At 32.3% G+C, this 20,967-nt stretch overlaps 1 protein-coding gene across 1 annotated transcript; it reads right to left on the reverse strand.

The window, feature by feature from the left end:
• Positions 1-253: 253 nt before the first annotated feature.
• Positions 254-2,063, reverse strand: LOC143066857 (uncharacterized). Its single transcript, XM_076239670.1, has 4 exons — positions 1,833-2,063; positions 1,138-1,179; positions 542-631; positions 254-369 (listed from the first exon to the last, which is right to left on the reverse strand). The coding sequence occupies exons 1-4, from the start codon at positions 1,912-1,914 to the stop codon at positions 254-256; spliced, it is 330 nt and encodes a 109-aa protein (XP_076095785.1). The 5' UTR covers positions 1,915-2,063.
• Positions 2,064-20,967: the final 18,904 nt, after the last annotated feature.

Raw genomic sequence — 20,967 nt, forward strand, 5'->3', positions numbered from 1 at the left:
GGGTGTCATCCAGTCATGCTTCAGTGATTCCCTACAAAATAATTTATCTTAAAACAAACTTGGAATCTGTAGGCAAAAGTTATTCTCATCAGACTCCCGTAACAACTTGTGTAAATACATCATAGACAGTGCTGTATTTTAACATATGAAACGCATACCTGGGTTTTGGTGGTTGCTGAGTGCAAGTCTGTTTTTGTGCAGGTACAATTCAGGTAGGCTGGCATGAACAGTAGCACTAGAAAGTGCTAACTCCTCATTTCTCTGGTGAACCTGCTCCAGTCTCCTTATCCAGATACTCTCCACAGAAGATGGTAAATCTACAAGTTGACAATTGTTTTACATAAAGATTTTGATTAAACTTGAAACATACTGTTACATAAAAATAAAATAAATAGAAGATTTTTTTACACATGCAACGTCATAATATATTATTGTCAACTTATTTCTATCAAAACTTATGCTTTATCATTGCAACTTTATATAAAATGCAAAATAAAGAAAATTACTAAACCATTAATGAAATTATTTAAGTAATAAATACCATCAACAGTCTGGCATGTTGGAAAACCATTCTGAGCTGGAACTGGTGAGATGGGTTCAACTGTAAACATTTGGTCAGATGTTATGCTGTCTGAAAATAATGTAAAAGACTTGTTTTATTTAAAGAAGTGAATTGATACTTTATACTCTTCATAATAGAACAAATTATACAATTATTACAATTGTTTCTTTCTTCCCAAATTTTCATATCAATATATCAAACATTTATTTGACAGTACAGTTTACAAATCTGGAATACTTGTAAAATAACATAGTGACTGAAATTTGCTAAACAATCCTTGCTTTCTATAAACCTTCATTATGAACTGATCAGACATAATTTGGCATGTTTGCTGTACAATTATGAAAACCATTCATATGGATCTGTTTATAAGTTACTATTTCAAGGCTTCATATATTAAATCAGTTCAGTTGACAAATTGATTGCACTTCTTAAATTTGTAGAAACTTGAAATTGCATGCATAATAATAAGGTTTCATAGGCATTCAGACCAAATCTACTTAATATCTATGAAATACAATTTCTGAAGTAATTTATAGTCATATGAATAAATTATGTAATTTATATATACACACCTTGTGAGTGTCTGCTGTTACAGGTGTCTTGGTGAGAAATCCCTGAAAAAAAAATCATAACTTTTAAGATGATAAGGCACAAAGAAAGATAACTCAATTATGTTTTCATACTGCATGCTATTTTGAAAAGGACTATAGACATGTCACAATATCCGTGGAAAATTGATCATTGCAAGTGCCTTGAAGAGGGTATTAACAAATTAATATTATTCTATAATTATTATACCTGGAGGTAAATTAGTTTTGTATGAATTTTTACCACACTTTATCTTAATGTTTTTCAATGTGGCAAATGTTGACATAAGGGGCATTGCAAATTTGACCGCCATAATAAAGCAATGGCTAACAAACTTCAGCATTTAGTAAATACCATCTAATCCATCTTTAACCACAATTTGATTTGTAGATGGTGGTTCTTTCAACAATATCACATAAAAGAATTATATAAATAAAAGGTAACATGAATGTCATACTAAGTAATCGCAAAACACAGGAATCTATTTTTAGAACATTGGCGACGTCTGCAGGGAATTTCTTTAAAAGGGATATCCTTCTGTCATTGCAGACGACAGCTTTGGTTTTGGGTTTTTGTTTTGTAACTTTAATAAAGAAAACAATAAAAACAGACAAATTTAGTCAAAACTAAGGAATGAAAATTACGTAATATTTAATTATAGTATTTATCAAATACCAACCTACAGAGGTCTCCATGCCACCGTCTATTCCCTTGAATGAGGATGTATCCTTCATGGCATTGATGATGTTTTCCTCAGCCATACTTATGGGTTTGGGAGCTGGTCCTCCCCCTGTTTTATTTCTCTCCTTTCTCTCGTACGTAAACTTTTCCTTGGCATCTCGGGTTAGATTCCTGAATTTGGTTTTAACAGTTGAAAGTTTCCTGTAACTAACCCCCAGAGCATTCACCTCGTCTGTTATTTCGGCCAACATCTTGTTCTTTGCATCTGCAGTTATGTCAGGACCAAACTTTCCTCTCAATAAGCCTAGCTCCTCCACCACTCTTCTACTGATTAAATTAACTTCCATACTTGTGAAGTTAGTTCCTCTAATTCTTAGTAGTTTCTTGTTGGGGGTTTGTTCTTCAGCCATTGTTAAACAGGAAGTGGAGAAATTTTGGGGAATTATGGGAAAATGTTAAATTAATCAGTTGTTAAATTTTTAACAAGTTGTTAGTTAACGCAGTCTTTAAATATTTTTGAACAACATAATTTAACACAGAAATTAACTAACAACAATGTCAAAATTTAACGAGTCGTTAGGTTTAACTAGTTGTTAGCTTAACGACACTTTTGAACAACTGGGCCCAGATGTCACTAACTGCTAGGAGGAGTCAATTGATGGTTTGAATGTTTTGGAAAACTTTGTATTTAAGCTTATTGTTTAACTTTTCAATGAATAGATGGGAGGGAGATACATCCCTGAATCTAAAATTATGTTTTTACCCGTTGATGAGATTTTCTTCATACGAATAGAAGGACGGCAAGTATAAATTACAGCAATTGTAAGACCAGAGTAATCAAAGCAAGAACTCATTAAAAAGATGAAAATAATTTGAATGGTTACGAGATTGGAGTTTAAATACCTAATAAAAGAAACAAAAAAGTTCAGATATATATATATATATATATATATCACAGGTTTGAACGTAGTTTTTAATGTAGACTTTTTCGTTTGGGCTTGTATCATATTTTCCCTCTGGTTTATATGATCTGTTCATCCTATTTGACTCTTTAAAGTTCGGGAGTCTATCCTTAATTGAGGTGAAATATATGGACTTCCAAACACCGTTTCGATCCCTTACATCACTGAAGAGACACAAATTGTCGAAATCGGGATCTGGCGTACAAAGTTTTGCATCTCATGTTTGTGGTATAACATCTTTGCCGAAATTTATTGTTTTCTGTTTAGTATTAAATTAAAATTAAGATCCATTTTGTAAAATCAATGATATATTTGCCAATCGCTAATGGCAGTCAGCAGGGTTAAAGAACATCAGTTGTTTGAACTGTTAGTCAACTGTGTTGTGTTAAAATAACTTTCTTCACCTTTTTGGTCTTTTATATATATATTATTGGGGGTTATTTTCAAAGTCGACATATTGTGCTTCATATATGTAAATATGTATATATAAACAAGTCTAAATTGATTACAACCTATAATTGCTTTGGATAAAAACCGCAGTTTTTATACGTGTGCATGTAACAAATTTCGTTGTAGAAGGGTCTAAAAACAGTACAAACAACATTTTTCAAAAGACCAAAAAAATGAAAAACATATATTTTAACAAAACGCATTTGACTAGCAGGTCAAACAACTAATGTTCGAAAACCCTGCTGACTGCCATAGGCGATTGCTAAACAACTTTATCACAAATTGTAAAAAAATGGATCTCTATATAAACTTTATATCAAGTAGAAAACAATAAACGCGCGGCAAAGATGGTAAACCACAACATGAGGTGCTAAATTGTTTACACCATATCCAGATTTCGACAATTAATGTTTCTTCAGTAATGTTAGGGATCGAAAAGTATTTAGAAGGCCAGTTTACCACAATTTAGGATAGACTCTTGAATTGTAAAGAGTCGAAATAGGATGAACGGATTAAATAACCTTGAGGGAATATATAATACAAGCCCAAACGATATAAATATAAACAAGTCTAAATTAAAAACAACGTTCTAACCTATGATGGCGTTGGATAAACACCGCAAATTTTATACGTGTGCCTGTAAAAAATTTCGTTGTAGAAGGGTCTAAATACAGCACAAACAACATTTTCCAAAAGACCAAAACAGTGAAAAAATATATTGTAACAAAATGCATTTGACTAGCAGTTCGGTCGAACAACTGATGTTCTTAAACCCTGCTGACTGCCATTGGCGATTGCCAAAACAATAGATCACAAGGTGTAACAAAATGTATATATTTCTTGGGGTTATTTTCAAAGTCGACATATTGTGCCTCGTGAGGAAGTTCGATAATGACCATGTAAAATTATTCATCCTTAATTCTTTCCTGTTTATTATTAACAAAGAATATCATATGATTAGATAAGTCATACACGTGTTTAATTTATAGAAACACTTCTTTTATCACACCTTGATACTCTATGGAATTTACAACAAAAATAACTTTTCAACATTCATCGTATAAATTAACCTGACCATACACGTATGGTCCGACTATATGAGTATATATGTATTAGGTCATAATCATACGCGAATGGTTAAAAAAACTCATGAGGTTGTAAAAACATTATATTATGTAACTTAGTCAAATAAGTGATCTGAAAACAGAAATTCATCGTTAACCAATTAACTGGCTTTATTGCAATGGTTAATATATGATATGATGTTCGTCCCTTCTACCTTCAGACTAAAATATAATTTTGAGAAGATGATTTGTTAAATTAACTAACACAAAAGCATTCTGCATAAAATCTAATGAGTGTTACTATGAATAAATTCAAAAAGAAGGAACTAAAAAAAACTGACACAATCAAACGTTACACTATACCAACCTACGGAACGAATTGAAAACAACTTCAAAATCCAGACTTGGTCCTTGGAGAGTTACGTTTGATATATGTAAATATCAACTAAACCGACCGTATATGTACTTGATATCAATATGTCATTGGGTAATGAGTTTTTACGTACTAGTATATATAAATAGAGATATTCGGGAAACTAAGCTACATCTAAACGGAAACAACAGACGGTTTTATATCTTATTGTTAAACTCGTAATTGTTTCGAGTCTTGACAAATTCAACAGGTCAAAACTGTTTTATATAAATCAGGCCGTTGTGTTTTTGTCTTGTTGGTTCACATTTTGTCTTTCGGGAGTCTTTAAAAGCTGACTTTATTGTTTTTGTTTTTGATTGCTGATGGAAGCACGATGACCGGTATTTTTGTGTTTCTATTTATCTCTGTATCCGGTGGATTGTAGTTTAATATGCACATTCTGCAAACTTCATCTTCCTATTTTTTTTCAACAAAATAGTTGACCCACTTTTAGCGTAATGTCAAGGAAGGTATAGTGTCAATTTTTTTTTAATAAGAAGTTGTTTTTATGGCCCGCAACGAAGTTGTCGGTGCCATATAGTTTTAACTTTTAACCATGTCCGTCATTCTGTCATTTCGTCATTCCGCAACAAACCATTATACGAAGTTTTTTTTCTAAATGACATCAGATTTTGGGCTGTTATTTTGGTATGTCAGTAAACAATGATGAGTTACAGATCAAGTTTAATTGATAGATTGTCGAAAATCAGTCATACTGAGTTTTTTCTAATCGCTTTCAGATATTGGGCTGATTTTTGGTATGTAAGTTAACCATGATGAGTCGAAGATCAAGTTTAAGTTTAGTTCTGCTGCGCTAATTTTTTCCGAAATTAAGGGTTGAATACTTTGAAAATTGTTGAAAATCATAGTTTTACGGAGTTTTTTTCTAAACGCCTTCAGATTTTGAGGTAATTTTTTATATGTGAAACAACCGTCATGTTTGTGTCCACATGTATTGTTGAAATTGTAGATTTTTCAACTTTTTGCGACTGGGATCATCGTGTCGTTTCGAAACATCTAGTTTTTAATTTAAAGTATCAATAAGCAAATTTTATCTTTGCTCAATTATATTTCAGCAGATGACAAAAGAAATTTTTTACTATAATCGTTCAAATTAGGGTTTGAACGATGATAGTAAAAAGAAATATCCGATAAAAAACGTTGAATGTAAATGATATCAAACTCCAAAGTTATATATAATAGGACAAAAAGGAACACCTGATCCGGTTAATTACTTGTCTCAAATATCTTTAATTATTAGATGATTCAAAAGACGTCAGTCGAAAACCATACAACCCCTTCTTACTTGACTTCAAAGCTTTGCAAAGAAACAAGTCGTGTTAAGACTTCACTTTAATGGGGACAAAATATATCAAATTCAAGGCCATCATTTTATGGAAACATCCAGAAAGTCAAAAATGAACAAAATGTCTTATCAAATAAAAAAGCAACTTCAATATCAATGTTAAAAGTAACGTATTTAAAAAAATGTATTCCCTACAGGCTATATATATTTGCTGAATAAAACAGTGTCCTTTGCTGTTTTATTACTTTTTTGTTCCTGAATTGAACTAAAATTCACAGTTAAGACAATATTTGGAAATATATAATTCTAACCTTTCACCTCAATTTTGCAAAATTCCACCCACCTCTAATGATAACGACATCGTAATTCTGAAAATTGTCAATTTTCTCATTCCAGTTATATAGATAATTCAGCCGTGTGTTCGGTGTGTGTATTAAATTGTATTTTTACTATTACTACCGCTGGTCTAAAATTCAATAACACACCGTACTCTAAGGTAAATTAAAAAAGGGGAAGTCCATAAATTCTGAAAAGAATCAAATACTCAAACTATATCTATCAACATAATTATCTGCAAAAACAACTGTCAAACTTATATGCCTGTCTTAATACAAGCATTGTCCGTCGAATTAGGGAGGGATACGGGTTTACAGCTAGATATACATTTATAGCTAATATGTTTAATGGTTTTCTTGTTTTGGCTGTTTAAATGTTTTTACCCAAATTTAAAGGAGTCTATTGGGGAAATTTTCTATAGTAAAAAATCAAACTGAAATGTTTACAAAGGAATTTACAACAGCAAGAAAAATATAATGATTACGCAACTAATAAAGAAATCTCCAACTCTCAAGCTTAGGAGAATTACACAGTAGACAAAATTATAAAACTAATATCTGACTAAGTAAATTCCATGTATTGTCATCAAGAGATAATTAAATGAACATATGTTTATGTTTAAAAGCTGTCGATAAACAACATATTCTGTTGCTATTGTATAACCGATTGAACCTATACATTCAATTTGTGTTTACTATTTTACATATAATATTCAAACTGTAAGAATAGCCAGAATAAATCTTGTTTTGCCTCCAGGGTTCACCGTTTCAGATTTGAAACCTTCAAAACAGTTGATATAAGAGAAGTGTGAAGATATAAACTTGAAATAAATTTATGGTGAATACTATGCAACAAAGGCACACTTTTTATCACAGCGTACATGCATATATTTGAATGACTCTAAGTTATTTCGATAAAGAATGACAATTGTACTTGAAATTCTAATGTTGATCAATAGTAGGACTGTTTCTACCTGATATAGGACTTTTCGTATTTATATTTACTATTATTGCTCTCATTAAATATTGTATGGCTAATATTTGACTATATCAATTTGTCAATAAGCTGAAAATCTGTACATATATGGTCGTCTAGGTTAAAAACTGTCTTTTGCCAAGTTAGGAAGGTGAAAAGCCAGTAATTGAACGATAAACTGTTACAGATAATCCGGTTTTCTTTGTAAAGATACCTTAAATTATTACATTGGTTTCAAAGAATTACATTGATTTCCCAGTTATATAAAAAACCGATAATTTCACATGTGAAAAAAACGTGGTTATTTCACTCTCTGACGTCATACAACAAAAGGCGTTGTCAAGACGTCGATAACGGCGGATCAAAAAAAATTGTGAATGCGTAGAAAAAAGATATAGTTCCTTACATGTTTTACATTAATATCTTTAAGAAAAAAAAAACCATTTACCAATGTAATAAAAAGAATAATTAATTAAAGAATTCACATATCGAAAAATATTCAACTCGTGACCGAAAAAGACTGATAATTATTTCATGCGGTACGCGCATTCGTCAATTATTGTGTTATTTGGCCACTCATTAAATATTTTTCTCCAAAGAGAGATAATTTGGAGCTTTTTCAATGATATGAACATTTTAAAAGTCATCTTGGGCCAAACCGAATCGATTTTTTTGGTTATTTTTGTATCAAATTATAAAGTAATAACTTAAAATGTAATAAATAAAATTTGTTATGAAAAATCAAAAGTTTTTGCTCAAATATTTGTACCCGCGAGCCTCCCTTATAGCACAAAAACTCATGAAAAGAGGATATACATTGTATAAAATTGAGAATGGAAATGGGGAATGCGTCAAAGAGACAACAAACCGACCATAGAGCAGACAACAGCAGAAGGTCACAAACAGGTCTTCAATGCAGCGAAAAATTCCCGCACCCGGAGGTGTCCTTCAGCAGACCCCTAAACAAATACATATACTAGTTCAGTGATAATGATCGCCATACTAAACTCCATATTGTACACAAGAAACTAAAATTAAAAATAAAACAAGGCTTACAAAGGCCAGAGGCATCTGACTTTGGACTGGCGCAAAAATGCGGCGGGGTTAAAATGTTTATGAGATCTCAACCCTCCCCCTATACCTCTAGCCAATGCAGAAAACTAAACGCATAGCAGTACGCACATTAAAATTCAGGTCAAGAGAAGTCCGAGTTTGATGTCAGAAGATGTAACAAAAGAAAATAAAGAAAATGACAATAATACGTAAATAACATAAGACTACTAGCAGTTAACTGACACGCCAGCGTCAGACTTCAATTAAACTGATTGAAAGATTATGTCTTCATCATATGAATATCAGGCACAATCCTCACCGTGGGAGGTTTAGTAGCATACCATCATAACATACATGAGAAGAACATAACCTGTGTCATGCCAACAACTGGTTTTTAAACAAATGTGTTTAGTTCCGATGCAAAGACCCTATAAGTGAATCAATATTAACGCCAAAATATGCAATCTTTAATGACCTGCCAACGTTAACAGTATCGTAACTATACCCCTTCTTAATAAGTATTTAAAGGTTGTTTTAGCTTCATATACATATGTTAACCACATTTTTGAAGTGATGTCATAATGTGCGAGGAGACCCTATCAAGCTTGAGTTCATCTAACATTAAAACATTTAGGGATGTGAAAAATACCAGCCATAGAAGGATAAACAGATAGTCGATATTGTAAAATATCAATGTGTAGAAAAGCCAATGATCTACATATCATGTATACATAATGTGTCAACCACAAAATACTATGCATGACTTTTTAATGGAAATTGTGACGCCACAATCCATTCTTTATAGCACGAAAATCCATGACAAGAGGATGTAAAAACATACTATGTTGGCCGGTTATGTCTGGCTCACAAGGAATATCCATTAATTTTCATAAAAGAAAGGATCACTTTCAAGCACAATAGCACTTTAACTAAATAAAACTATGAAACCTTCGTAGGAGATACAAAAAACTTCACTTGTTTGTTATTAGATTAACATCCATTACTGAAAATGTTTTTATAAAATATGATATTGCTGCGTCATATTTAAATGCATTTTAATATGATCCGAAATGATAATCATTTAATGCATCATTAAAGCGTAACGAAAATTAAGCAAGTTCCATGCCCGTCTTGAACTTAAAAAAACTAAATATTAAATAAACAACACTACTAATGCTCAGGTTGGTTGTCATATTGTGCAACAAAGTTAATAATACAGAACCCTTTTTCCCACTGTCAAACATCGAAACATAATATCCACACTGATCTGTGTCCACACTTGTAGAACATTAAATATCTTTATCAACAACAACAAAAAATAATCATCTGCATCGTACACCAAAGCGCCTGTGGTATAAACCAATGATCGGAAGTTCGTGCATGTTTGGTAAATCAATATTTATGTGTTTTAAAATATCCATGATTATTGACAACGAGTATTTGCTTACATTTTCCCCAATTTACCCTTGGAAAATATGTAAATAGATTTTGATTTTTTCAAATCTTTTTTTTTAACTATTAAGACTTTCATAAATACCATTCTTAACACCAGAAATGTTACTTAAAAGCAGTTATGACTAGAATATAAATATCGGACACGCAAGACAAAGATGGTTTGTTTTGTACATGCGACTTTTTGTATTTCTTTTGTTCTTATAACGTGACTCTGTTCCTTAAAAGATCCCGTCAGAATGATATTGTTCTATAATATGTCATTATGATATATTTCTATTATGAATTACAATATACGTTGAACCACAAACGTCAAAATCATTCAATCGCGTAGTGGAATTAACTTTTTTTGGATTCTTCTAAATTCTATATATAACTTTTGGACTAGTTAAAATCTCGGTCTATTTCTGAAATTTATTCTTACATACTTTTGATTTTTTAACCCTGTATGCTAACATTCCTATGTAAATTTTATAATTTGTTTGTATGCACATTGAATGAAAAATTTATGTGACGCATAGAATTTTCTGACGTCAGACACTCACATCAATGAATGTGTTCGTAGATAGTAGATGTTTTTGTGTTTTGTTAGATTGTTCCTTTTTAAATTGTTATATGATGATGACTGATGTACCCATATTTTGACTATTATATTTATTGTGTCTGTTTATTTAACGCATCAATGTAAATATGTCGTAAATTGATGAGACTGTCATTAAAGTGAGAGGGTTAGCGCTATAGAACCAGATTTAATCCACCATTTTCTACATTTGAAAATGCCTGTACCAAGTCAGGAATATGACAGTTCTTGTCCATTCGTTTTTGATGCGTTTTGTTGTTTGATTTTGCCATGTGATTATGGACTTTCCGAATTGATTTTCCTCTAAGTTCAGTACTTTTTGTGATTTTACTTTTTACACCTGATAAATTCAAAATTGAAAGTTATCGACCCCCTTCAAAATAAATGGAGCTATATTGTATGTGTTATGCTAGCAGTTTTCGTGCCTTACTTATTATTCAGTAACAACAAGGTTGCTCATTATGTGATCTTATATGAACGAGTCAGTATCCTTAATCCATTAAAATGAGTTTATAAAGATAATACAAAGTACAATTATATAAACCTATTATAGAAACAATTTCAAAGTTAAATTTATAATTTAAAGTGTGTTGAAAGAAAGCTCTGAAAAGTTATTTAATCTGAATAAACCATCTTGAGAGGACTGAAATTATATCATATGCTACATTATATCATAAATTATGGAATCATACCAATTTAATTTTTTTTCATTATTTTAAATGTGTTCGCATAGCAAGTTATAAAATGAATGTAGAAACTGTATTCATGTACTATAAAAACATAATTGGTAGTTAATAAAAAAAAAGATAAAGGATAAAGAAAACCTATAAAAATTGAATAATGTTATCGTAATTGTCCTTTCAATTTGGAATCGTCATTTTACCTTTATTTATAGTTGTTATGATATGCTATAAATGAAAAAAAAACTTACCAGCTTTTGAGATAGAAGGAAGATCAAGGTACGCAGTACTGCAATGTTTCGTATTTATACTGCAACTATATGTATTGATATAGCAACGCCAATAAACAGAAACGTATCTATGGTTTTGATTGGTTTACAATGTTTAAATCGTTGAACTATAAACTATTAGCATAAACATAAACACCTACCTCTAAGGTAAATTATAAAAGGGGGTCCATAAAATCTGAAAGAATCAAACGATCAAATTACAAACTTTATCTTACAACGAAATCACCTGACAAAGAGAACCTGTCAAACTTGTATGCCTGACTTAATACAAGCCTTTTTCGACGAATTTGGGTGGTTTTTAATCTGGTTTTACAGCTAATTATGATTTATTGTTAAGAAGTTAATCGGTTTACCTGTTTAAGATGTTGAGATGTTTTTTCTTAATTTTCAATTAGTCTAATGGAGAAATTTTATATAGTAAAACATGAAATTGAAATTTTTACAAATGAATATACAACAACAACAAAAATATAGTTCATGGTAAAAGCAGGAAATGACACTAAATGGTTTGGCAAACACAAAGAAATCTCACTCAAGTTGAGGAGAATAATACAGTAGGAGTAAACTTGGTAAAATCGTCATGAGGAACAAAGAAAAAATTATAAAACTAATATCTGACAAAGCATGTCATCAAGAGATAAATGAATTTTAAGCTGTCAATAAACCTATACAACACATGGATTAATTCCATCCGAAATAAATTAATAGGATCCCAAATATCTAGAACAAATACAAAGGACAGGTTATTGCAAAGTCGTGTTTATTCTGTATTTATGTATATTCCCCAAATTCCAGACATCATCGTGACGGGAATTCAGGATTATATCTGCAGACATAGTCGTTTGACGAAATTCCTTCAGGGAATAATTTAAATCATTGACACTGAAGAAGGCTTTTATACAGCCGGAATATTTGAAGAGATGTTTTAATTCCATTTATTTACTTCTCTTTCTTCACCTCCCTTTATAATATAAAAAGGCCTATATATAGCGACACGTCATCTTTGTACCTTATAAAGTGTTATTAAATAAATTTCTGTATTGAAAATATACCTGTTTATTCTTGTCAACGGCAGTTTAAAGCTTTCATGGGAACAAACGCAATAATCATATCAGGCATACATGATCCTTCCTGATTGAACTCTTAAAAAAGTTTTTTTATAATATTACTTTCAAAAAGTGTATTTAATGAAGCGATTACATTATATTTATACATTCTAAAGTCAAACCTCCAAATCGCAATTAAAGTTGAATAAAAACTGTTAACATTGTATCGTATATCTATTCAAAATTATTTGCAATAAAAAAAATAAAAGAGAACTTATCCAATTTTATAAACCGTTCTGTGATAAATATGGTTGTAATTTTGTCTATTTCATTTAGTATAACATTTTTGGTTAAAACAATTGCAATAACTTGTATAAAGAATAGAAATTACTTCAATGCCCGGCGCGTTACGTTTGCGCGGATTGGTTCTGCATTAGCGCGAAAAAACGCATTATGTTTGCGCGAAATTTACCTGTTGAAAAATAACTACATTTGCGCGGATTTATACAAAAATATTTTTAAAAAAATCATAATTTTAACTAAAAAACCCCAATTTCATAATGTTTAGATAAACTGAACAGTTTTGCAGACGATATAATGTCAAATGCTCCTTTAACTGAAAATTGCAACAAATTTGACGACTAATCAGAATACGTTACAACGAATCAAACTTTCAACCAGCAATGTTGACGGCTGTGCCCCATGAAGAAATAGAACGTACCAACAATGGGACCTCATCATTTAATTTTTGTACAATAACTTTATTCACTTTACCATTTTTTAAAGTTTTTCCAAAAGTGTGGCAAAATAATGAAACCTTTTCATCAGAAAGATTTTCACTTCTTGTGCTACACACAAACTCAAGCCATGTCGGTATAAAATTGTAGTTTAAAGAAATCGTTTGGAAAGTTTAAAATTTTGAGTATTTAATTCTTTATTGATATGATCACAACTCTTTCTTAACTTGTCCAAAAAAACTGGTTTTGCTTGTTTGATAGGTACATGTGCAAACGATTGTTCGATTTAAATAGCACGCAAATATCTACTAATAACTGTACTAGAAAAAGGATTACCTTGTTTTTAACAGGGTAAATACCGTCCAATCCCCTTATTGTCCTCAATCGTCAAATAACGACTATAATTGTCCCAACAAAGAAGAAACAGTAACTGAAGCGAGTCTTGTTGGACAAAAACAATTTAGATATTTACTTTTGCCTAAAAAAAAGGAAAATTTAGCTAAAAAAAACTATGAGTTTTCCCGTTTTTGTCCTTAAACATTAGAAATGAACCCACATCTTCAGGAGTTGCTGAAATCAACGTCTTTGATCGAAATGTGTCAAGCTCTTTGTTTAAGCTAACCGTTTTCTTGTTATAGACTATAGAACTTATCATACTTTCTAAATGAAGAATCCTTTTCTGGTTATTATACTCATCTAAAGAATGATCAACAGTTTCCTCATTCGGTAGCCATTTTTTTTTCTCCACAGACTTGACAGAATCGATAATTTTGGTAATCATAACCACAACAACGTACCCAGGTCCCATTAACTCTGGGTATGGCCAAATAGCTCCCCATGCTCTACAATGAAAAACTCTCAAAATGTCAATTTAGCAACCCAAAGGTCAAATGATTACCCGAACTTACTAGTTACATATCCGTTTTTGGAGGGGAACATTACAACACCCTTTTCCACCTTTTAGGTAGGACAAAATCGTCCACTAGGTAAGATATAAACACTGGCTAAAAGTGCTATCCACCAAACAAATTTTTCCCTAGACAACATACAATCTTGAGTTGAAATATTGCTTGAATCACTATCAGCAGGATTACTTTTTGAAGGAATATAAATCAACTTAAGATCCAGATTAAAATTGACTGTGAAGTTATACAACTCTATCATTATGTTATTCAACTGGGGGGTCGTTTCCTTTCTGGTTTTCCCAAGCAAATACACAAGCAAGGTTGTCAAAGAGAGGGACGAAAGATACCAAAGGGACAGTCAAACTCATAAATCTAAAACAAACTGACAACGCCATGGCTAAAAATGAAAAAGACAAACAGAAAAACAATAGTACACATGACACAACATAGAAAACTAAAGAATAAACAACACGAACCCCACCAAAAACTAGGGGTGATCTCAGGTGCTCCGGAAGGGTAAGCAGATCCTGCTCCACATGTGGCACCCGTCGTATTGCTTATGTGATTACAAATGACAACATATGCATCTACCCTATGATTCCTTACTCTATCTGGCACAGACCTTAGCGTATTAACCAGAGCATCATGGGCTTCCTTTAAATGAATAGCCCTATCATCATTTTGGGGCAAAAATCAGGAACTTTCATCTCACTTGTATCAGAAAAAAATCAAAACACCCCATTTAAAGGATGATGCATCAGTTGCAAATGATGTTTGTAAGTGCTTTGAACTTCTCCAAAAAAAAAAAAAGCTCGATTTCCTGTCTCAAATCCGTAGAAATATTCACAAAACAACTATTCTTGTAAGCTAGACTAATAGCCCTATTCACCTCCTTTGTGAATAACTTTGCACTAGGAATAGCTAATAAAAAATAAATACATTTCCCTGCAAACTTTTGCAATGTATTAAGATTTACAAGCTTACGACAAAATTTCGTTGCGGAGCACAGCAGATCTTTCTAACTTCATTTCTGGAATGACAAATGCCAACCGATTAGAATCGATAAGCATTACCAAAAACTTCAACTATGTTGTTGGAATAAACACCGACTTCTGTAAATTTACAAAGTATCTGAATATGCACAACACTTCACATACAATATATAAAGCTTTAACAGCTAGTTGAGCCTTGTCATTGTCTTTAGAATCACAGTAAGACAACTCCTTATTCTTAAAGCCACTACTTTTCCACCTATCATCAATATACTGTAAACAAGGTACGCCGTAAGACCTACAGAGGCTCGTTACTACCATGCCTGTAGTTTGGTAGACAAAAGCACTAGCCTTGAAAATATCATGAAATATCCACCAAACTGCACCCCAAAATATTTTCTAGATTTTTTACACAGAACAATATGGTCGTACCCAGATTTATTATCAACTGAAGTCATCAAGTTATCTCTTTCCCACAACCGGGGTACGTCCCTTAGCATATCAAGGTTAAATGGGGAATCTTTTATCCATAAATTTAGAAACCTTTGATCATGGCAAAGTCTGGATTTTGTTGGTTCAACTGTTAATGATAAAATTAAATGCGGAGGTTCACATTCACCAACCTTTCCAAGTAATGTTAAAGACCCATTACATATTCTTTCTGAAAGAATATTCACTATAAATTCCTTATGCTCCTCACATATCTTAGCATTAGGAAAATGCCTTTTAGAAGGAGTGTTAGAATTGAACAACTACCTTCTAAAATTTCCTTTAAAATATTTGAAAAAATCTTCTATATAAACACCATTTTTAATCGCGCCTGAATTTTCCCATTCATTTACATTTAAATGGATATTCCCAGCTATAAAATTATAAGGGTCGCTTAACCGCAAGTTACCCAGGTTGACACTGTCATCTGTAGTATGTACCACTGATTTTACCGAAACGTTTGGCAAGGGTTGAGCTTTTTCACCTCTGTAATTAAATAAACTCATCGTAGATACCAAGACCAAAATTTTATATTTACGCCGGACGCGCGTTTCGTCTACAACAGACTCATCAATGACGCTCGAATAAAAAAATGTTTAAAAGGCCAAATAAAGTACTAAGTTGAAAAGCAAAAATTCCTTAAAGTTATGCCAAATACAGCTAAGGTAATTTATTCCTGAAGTAGAAAAGCCTTAGTTTTTCAAAAATTCAAAATATTGTTTACAGTTAATTTATAATTAGGAAGAATCAATGATAACTCAAGTCAACACAGAAGTGCTGACTACCGGACTGGTAACCCAGTTTACTTGTGTTCGTTTTTCTAATAATTCGGGATGAAAACCTGAAGAAAATTCCAATTCAGGAATTAATGTAGATAGCTCTTGCTTCCATCCTCTAATCCAATTTCTTCAAAAATCAAATCCTAAAAAAAAAACAATTAGTTTTTGTTTTTTTGTACATCTCTGTTAATTTGTTTTTCTTCTATCTAACAGGAAAATTACAGAGATGGATACTCAACCCTCAAACTGCGTGACAATAAAATTACTAGGGCTTCAGAGTCCCTTGAGGCAAAGGTTGTATATCAAAAATATGAATTACTGATATGTATCCTTAATATAATTATTACCTTGAAAAATTAACACAACTATGACAAAACTTGCTTTACATTTATATTCCTCTATTATCTTTAGACACTCTGCTATATTAAAAAAATGGCCGTTATCTTCAAATGTTACACAGAAATTACATTACTGTTTACATTATTATTCCTCCTTAATTTTAGGGAGCTCTGCTATATAGTGGCCCTCTCACTTACAAAGGTGACACCTTCCTCTCCTTTCATAACTATAAAATTGAGAATGGAAATGGGGAATGTGTCAAAGAAACAACAACCCGACCATAGAGCAGACAACAGCAGAAGGTCGCCAATAGGTCTTCAATGCAGCGAGAAATTCCCGCACCCGTAGGCGTTCTTCAGATGGCCCCTTAACAAATATATATTTTTAATTTTAGTTTCTTGTGTATAATTCGGAGTTTAGTATGACGTCTATTATCACTGTCCTAGTATACATATTTTTAGGGGCCAGCTGAAGGACACCTACGAGTGCGGGAATTCTCGCTACATTGAAGACCTATTGGTGGACTTCGGCTGTTGTCTGCTCTATGGTCGGGTTGTTGTCGCTTTGACACATTCCCCATTTCCTTTCTCAGTTATATATATGCTAGTTCAGTGAAAACTAACGCCATACTAAACTCCAAATTGTACAATAGAAACTAAAATTAAAAATAATACAAGACTAATAAAGGCCAGAGGCTCCTATCACCTCTACCATAGGGTCGAGGACTTGTGCTGTGAAATGGTCCACATTGAACTGGGCCACTAGGAAAATTTCCAAAACCCGGTAGAAACATATAAGGCGGTGGAAACACACAATTGTAACCATATGGTTGAGGATATGTCAATTGTAATGGTTTGTTACTTGTACCCAAGGTTTCAGAAAAATTCCGATCATTAGGTTTAACATCTGCTTCATATGAAACATTTTCTTTCGATTGGCGTATTTTTGGTGACGACTCGTAAGCCTGAAATTTAGTTGAATAACTAATAAAACTCAAACCCCAATTTTTTAACACATCATACACAACTTCTCTAGCAATAGTAAAATATTATTAATGATAATGTTTAATTGTTCATTCACACAAATGTCTCCATTGTTGAATTATTTACAATAATATCAAATATTAACATATATACAATGTACATATATATGCTATACATCCTTTTTTTTTTTACAGCGGATGAATGTGAGTTCGTTCCGGTGTATTGCTATCCCCTAGATTTACATTACGGAATATTCGTTTTGGGTTTTAAAACGATCAATTAACATGCATGCATGATGAATACGAAAACATCATCAAGTGCAAACAAACATTCCTTTATATTGCTTGTTATAAACTCCTTTCTTCAAAGACTAATCATCAAATACTTCTTTAAAGAAGATAAATTAATAATATTAAAATGTTTTGTTATATGTATATACATATAAGCAAAAAATTACCAACATCCATGCACACACATGGGGAAGAATATCTCAAGAACGTTTGCAATCTCAAGGAAGGATAACTCTGCATGGATGATTTAACATTTTTGGTGGAAAATACGAAAGTCTACTCAAATATATTCTATTAGAAAAATCGAATGATTACAGAAAAGTGACGTATTCACCATGCTTTTGCACTGCACAAATATTAATATAGAAGAATAAAATGATGTGCAAATTTATGAAAATTAAAATACATGCAACTGTAATATACAAGTATTAAAATAATATATAACAATAAACAAGAGTATACGGATCTGTATCACTACAATATTACAGCCAATACTGTGGGGATGAGTTCCCTGTCATTAATTTATCATCAACGAACGAACTTGTTCCCAAAAAATTATATTTGTAAATTAACCGCACTTTCAGGTATAGAGATGTTAGGTTTTTTTTCTGAGACAAGTGCCTGGCGTACCATCCACAAAGACTTGCGGTCATCCGATGTCCATTACTTCAGCACTTTGATTTTTTTTAAGCCAGAGCAGCAATAGATGAAAATTTTACTAGATATATTTGTTAGTATCATACTTTATAACACCAAAACCAGCCATTATAAGTACTACCAGGCTAGAAACATGCACCCTTTTCCACACAATTAACTGTTTTTTCATAAAAAAAATAAATAAAATATAGTACATATAGCAAAATTTGGGGTAATTTGCTAATTTGCATAGCGGCCATTTTGCCTTATCATGACGGCAGCCATTACAATAGGATATATAAGCCCCTTAAATAAAAACGCCTATACCTATGTCGAATGAACAATTTGTTCGCATATAGGTGCCTTGTACATGTTTTATGCTTCTGTCCGTGTACAAATGGACATTGTCTACTCTGAAATCTTTCGGCCTTTTTAGTTTAAAAATCGGAAGCGTAACAATAGTATAATTGCTATATGAGATCAAATAATATGACGGACATTCGTAAAATAGCAAGATTCAAAACAGAAATACATATGCAAGAAGATATTGTTCATGATTTGTTCGCATATAGGGAAACACCTCGATGGTTGAATTTTATAGTTAAATAACATTCAACTTACCTCCTTTTTTAAGTTTTCGGCCAAATTCTTTTAAAAACAAGTTGATTTCAACCTTCCCATTTCGTAAAAAGTCAAATTTTAAGCATTTTCCCCTAGACAACATTTTTTGAAAATATCCGCCAAAGAAAGTTTTTAAAGATACATTAGTTTTAGATAAATGACGGAAAAGGACTGGATTATCCGCAAATTTGAAATAAATTATATTTTCCATCTTAAAGCTAAGGGAATTAATTTGATAAAAGGGAAAAAGTTACGTGGTGCAAATCATTTGAATAAAGTACTGTTACGTCCTATTAATTAACTTGTTTCCCAATTTGAAATTTTGGCCGATTTAAATAAATGGGAAATTCATAGTAAAGGTCTTTACTTAGCTAGTAGTTTAAAGGGTTCTGCAAGGGCAGTTTTGAGTGATTTGAACCAAGTTGAGCGACGAGATTATGATAAACTAAGGATGGCTTTAGCTAGAAAGTTTGCGAGTGAATTCAAGTCGGAAATGTACAGGGCACAGCTCCAATGTCGTTTTCGAAAAAGAGATGAGTCAATCTCAGAACTTGCCACTTCTATAATGGAACTAACTGGACAAGCATACCCAAAAGCAAATACAGGGTTGCTAGATACGCTGTCAGTTGATTACTTTATAGATGCTCTTGACGACCCGGATGTGAGAAGACGTCTCCGACAAACGCAATCGGAGAATATTACTCACGCCGAAACCCTTGCTATTCGTTTAGAAACATGCAAATCCGCAGATAGGGCTAGGCATTGGACAGTTTGCACTACCACTGAAGAAAATTCAGACAAAACCGACGTAAAAGCAGAACTAGTTCCTCTCTTTGAAAATTTTATGAAGACTGTGAAAGACGAAATTTCTTCCATTAGAGTAGTTAACAACTCCCTCTCTAAGAGTTCAGATTTTAATCAAAAACAATATGGGAAGAAAAATAACTACCAAAAGAATCAAAATAAAAACGATAAGGGACCAAAACAGAACAATCGACCAGGAAATAAATTCTTTCAAGAAAATGAAAATGACAAGGTCCAAGATAAGAAAGATGTTCCCAAACCAGAGGGTGGTAAAATGTCTGAGGGAAACTAGGAAGGGTTGCGTCCAAGGGCCAGGACACGACACAGGTTTTATTAAAAAGACCCAATGAAATTTTAGCCAGAACTTTATGGTCCAATGAAGAACGACTTTTTCTACATAGTAAAATTAATAGTGTACCCGTAAATATGTTAGTTGATACTGGTGCAACCATAACTTTTTTGATATCAGATACCCTATCTCACTTACCCAACTATGTAACAGAACATTTGGAAAAGGTCAATACTAATTTGGTCACGGCAACTGGAGAATCAACCTCATTTCTTGGTAAATGTAAAGTCGAATTCCATTTGTTCGATGATCCATTTGAACATGAAGTTGTGTTTGCTGACATTAAAAATGAAGGGATACTTGGTTTTGACTTTTTAGCCAAATACAGATGTGATATTTCGGTAATGGACTATAATCTGACAATGGATAATAAAACTAACATACCGTTGTTTGCTTCATGTATGGATAAAAGTTGTTGTCGGATCGTTATCGGGGAAACAACTGCAGTTAATCCTTATACAGAAGTAATTTTAACAGGTATTCCTAGTAATGTTTTATCTAGATCGGAGTCCATGATGATTGAATCATCAGAGAGATTTACTGAAAATAATCATATGCTTTTGGCAAGATCACTTTTGAAAACCTACCGCAAACATATCCCTT

Source organism: Mytilus galloprovincialis, chromosome 3, assembly GCF_965363235.1.
Source record: "Mytilus galloprovincialis chromosome 3, xbMytGall1.hap1.1, whole genome shotgun sequence".
Taxonomy (NCBI): Eukaryota; Metazoa; Mollusca; class Bivalvia; order Mytilida; family Mytilidae; genus Mytilus; species Mytilus galloprovincialis.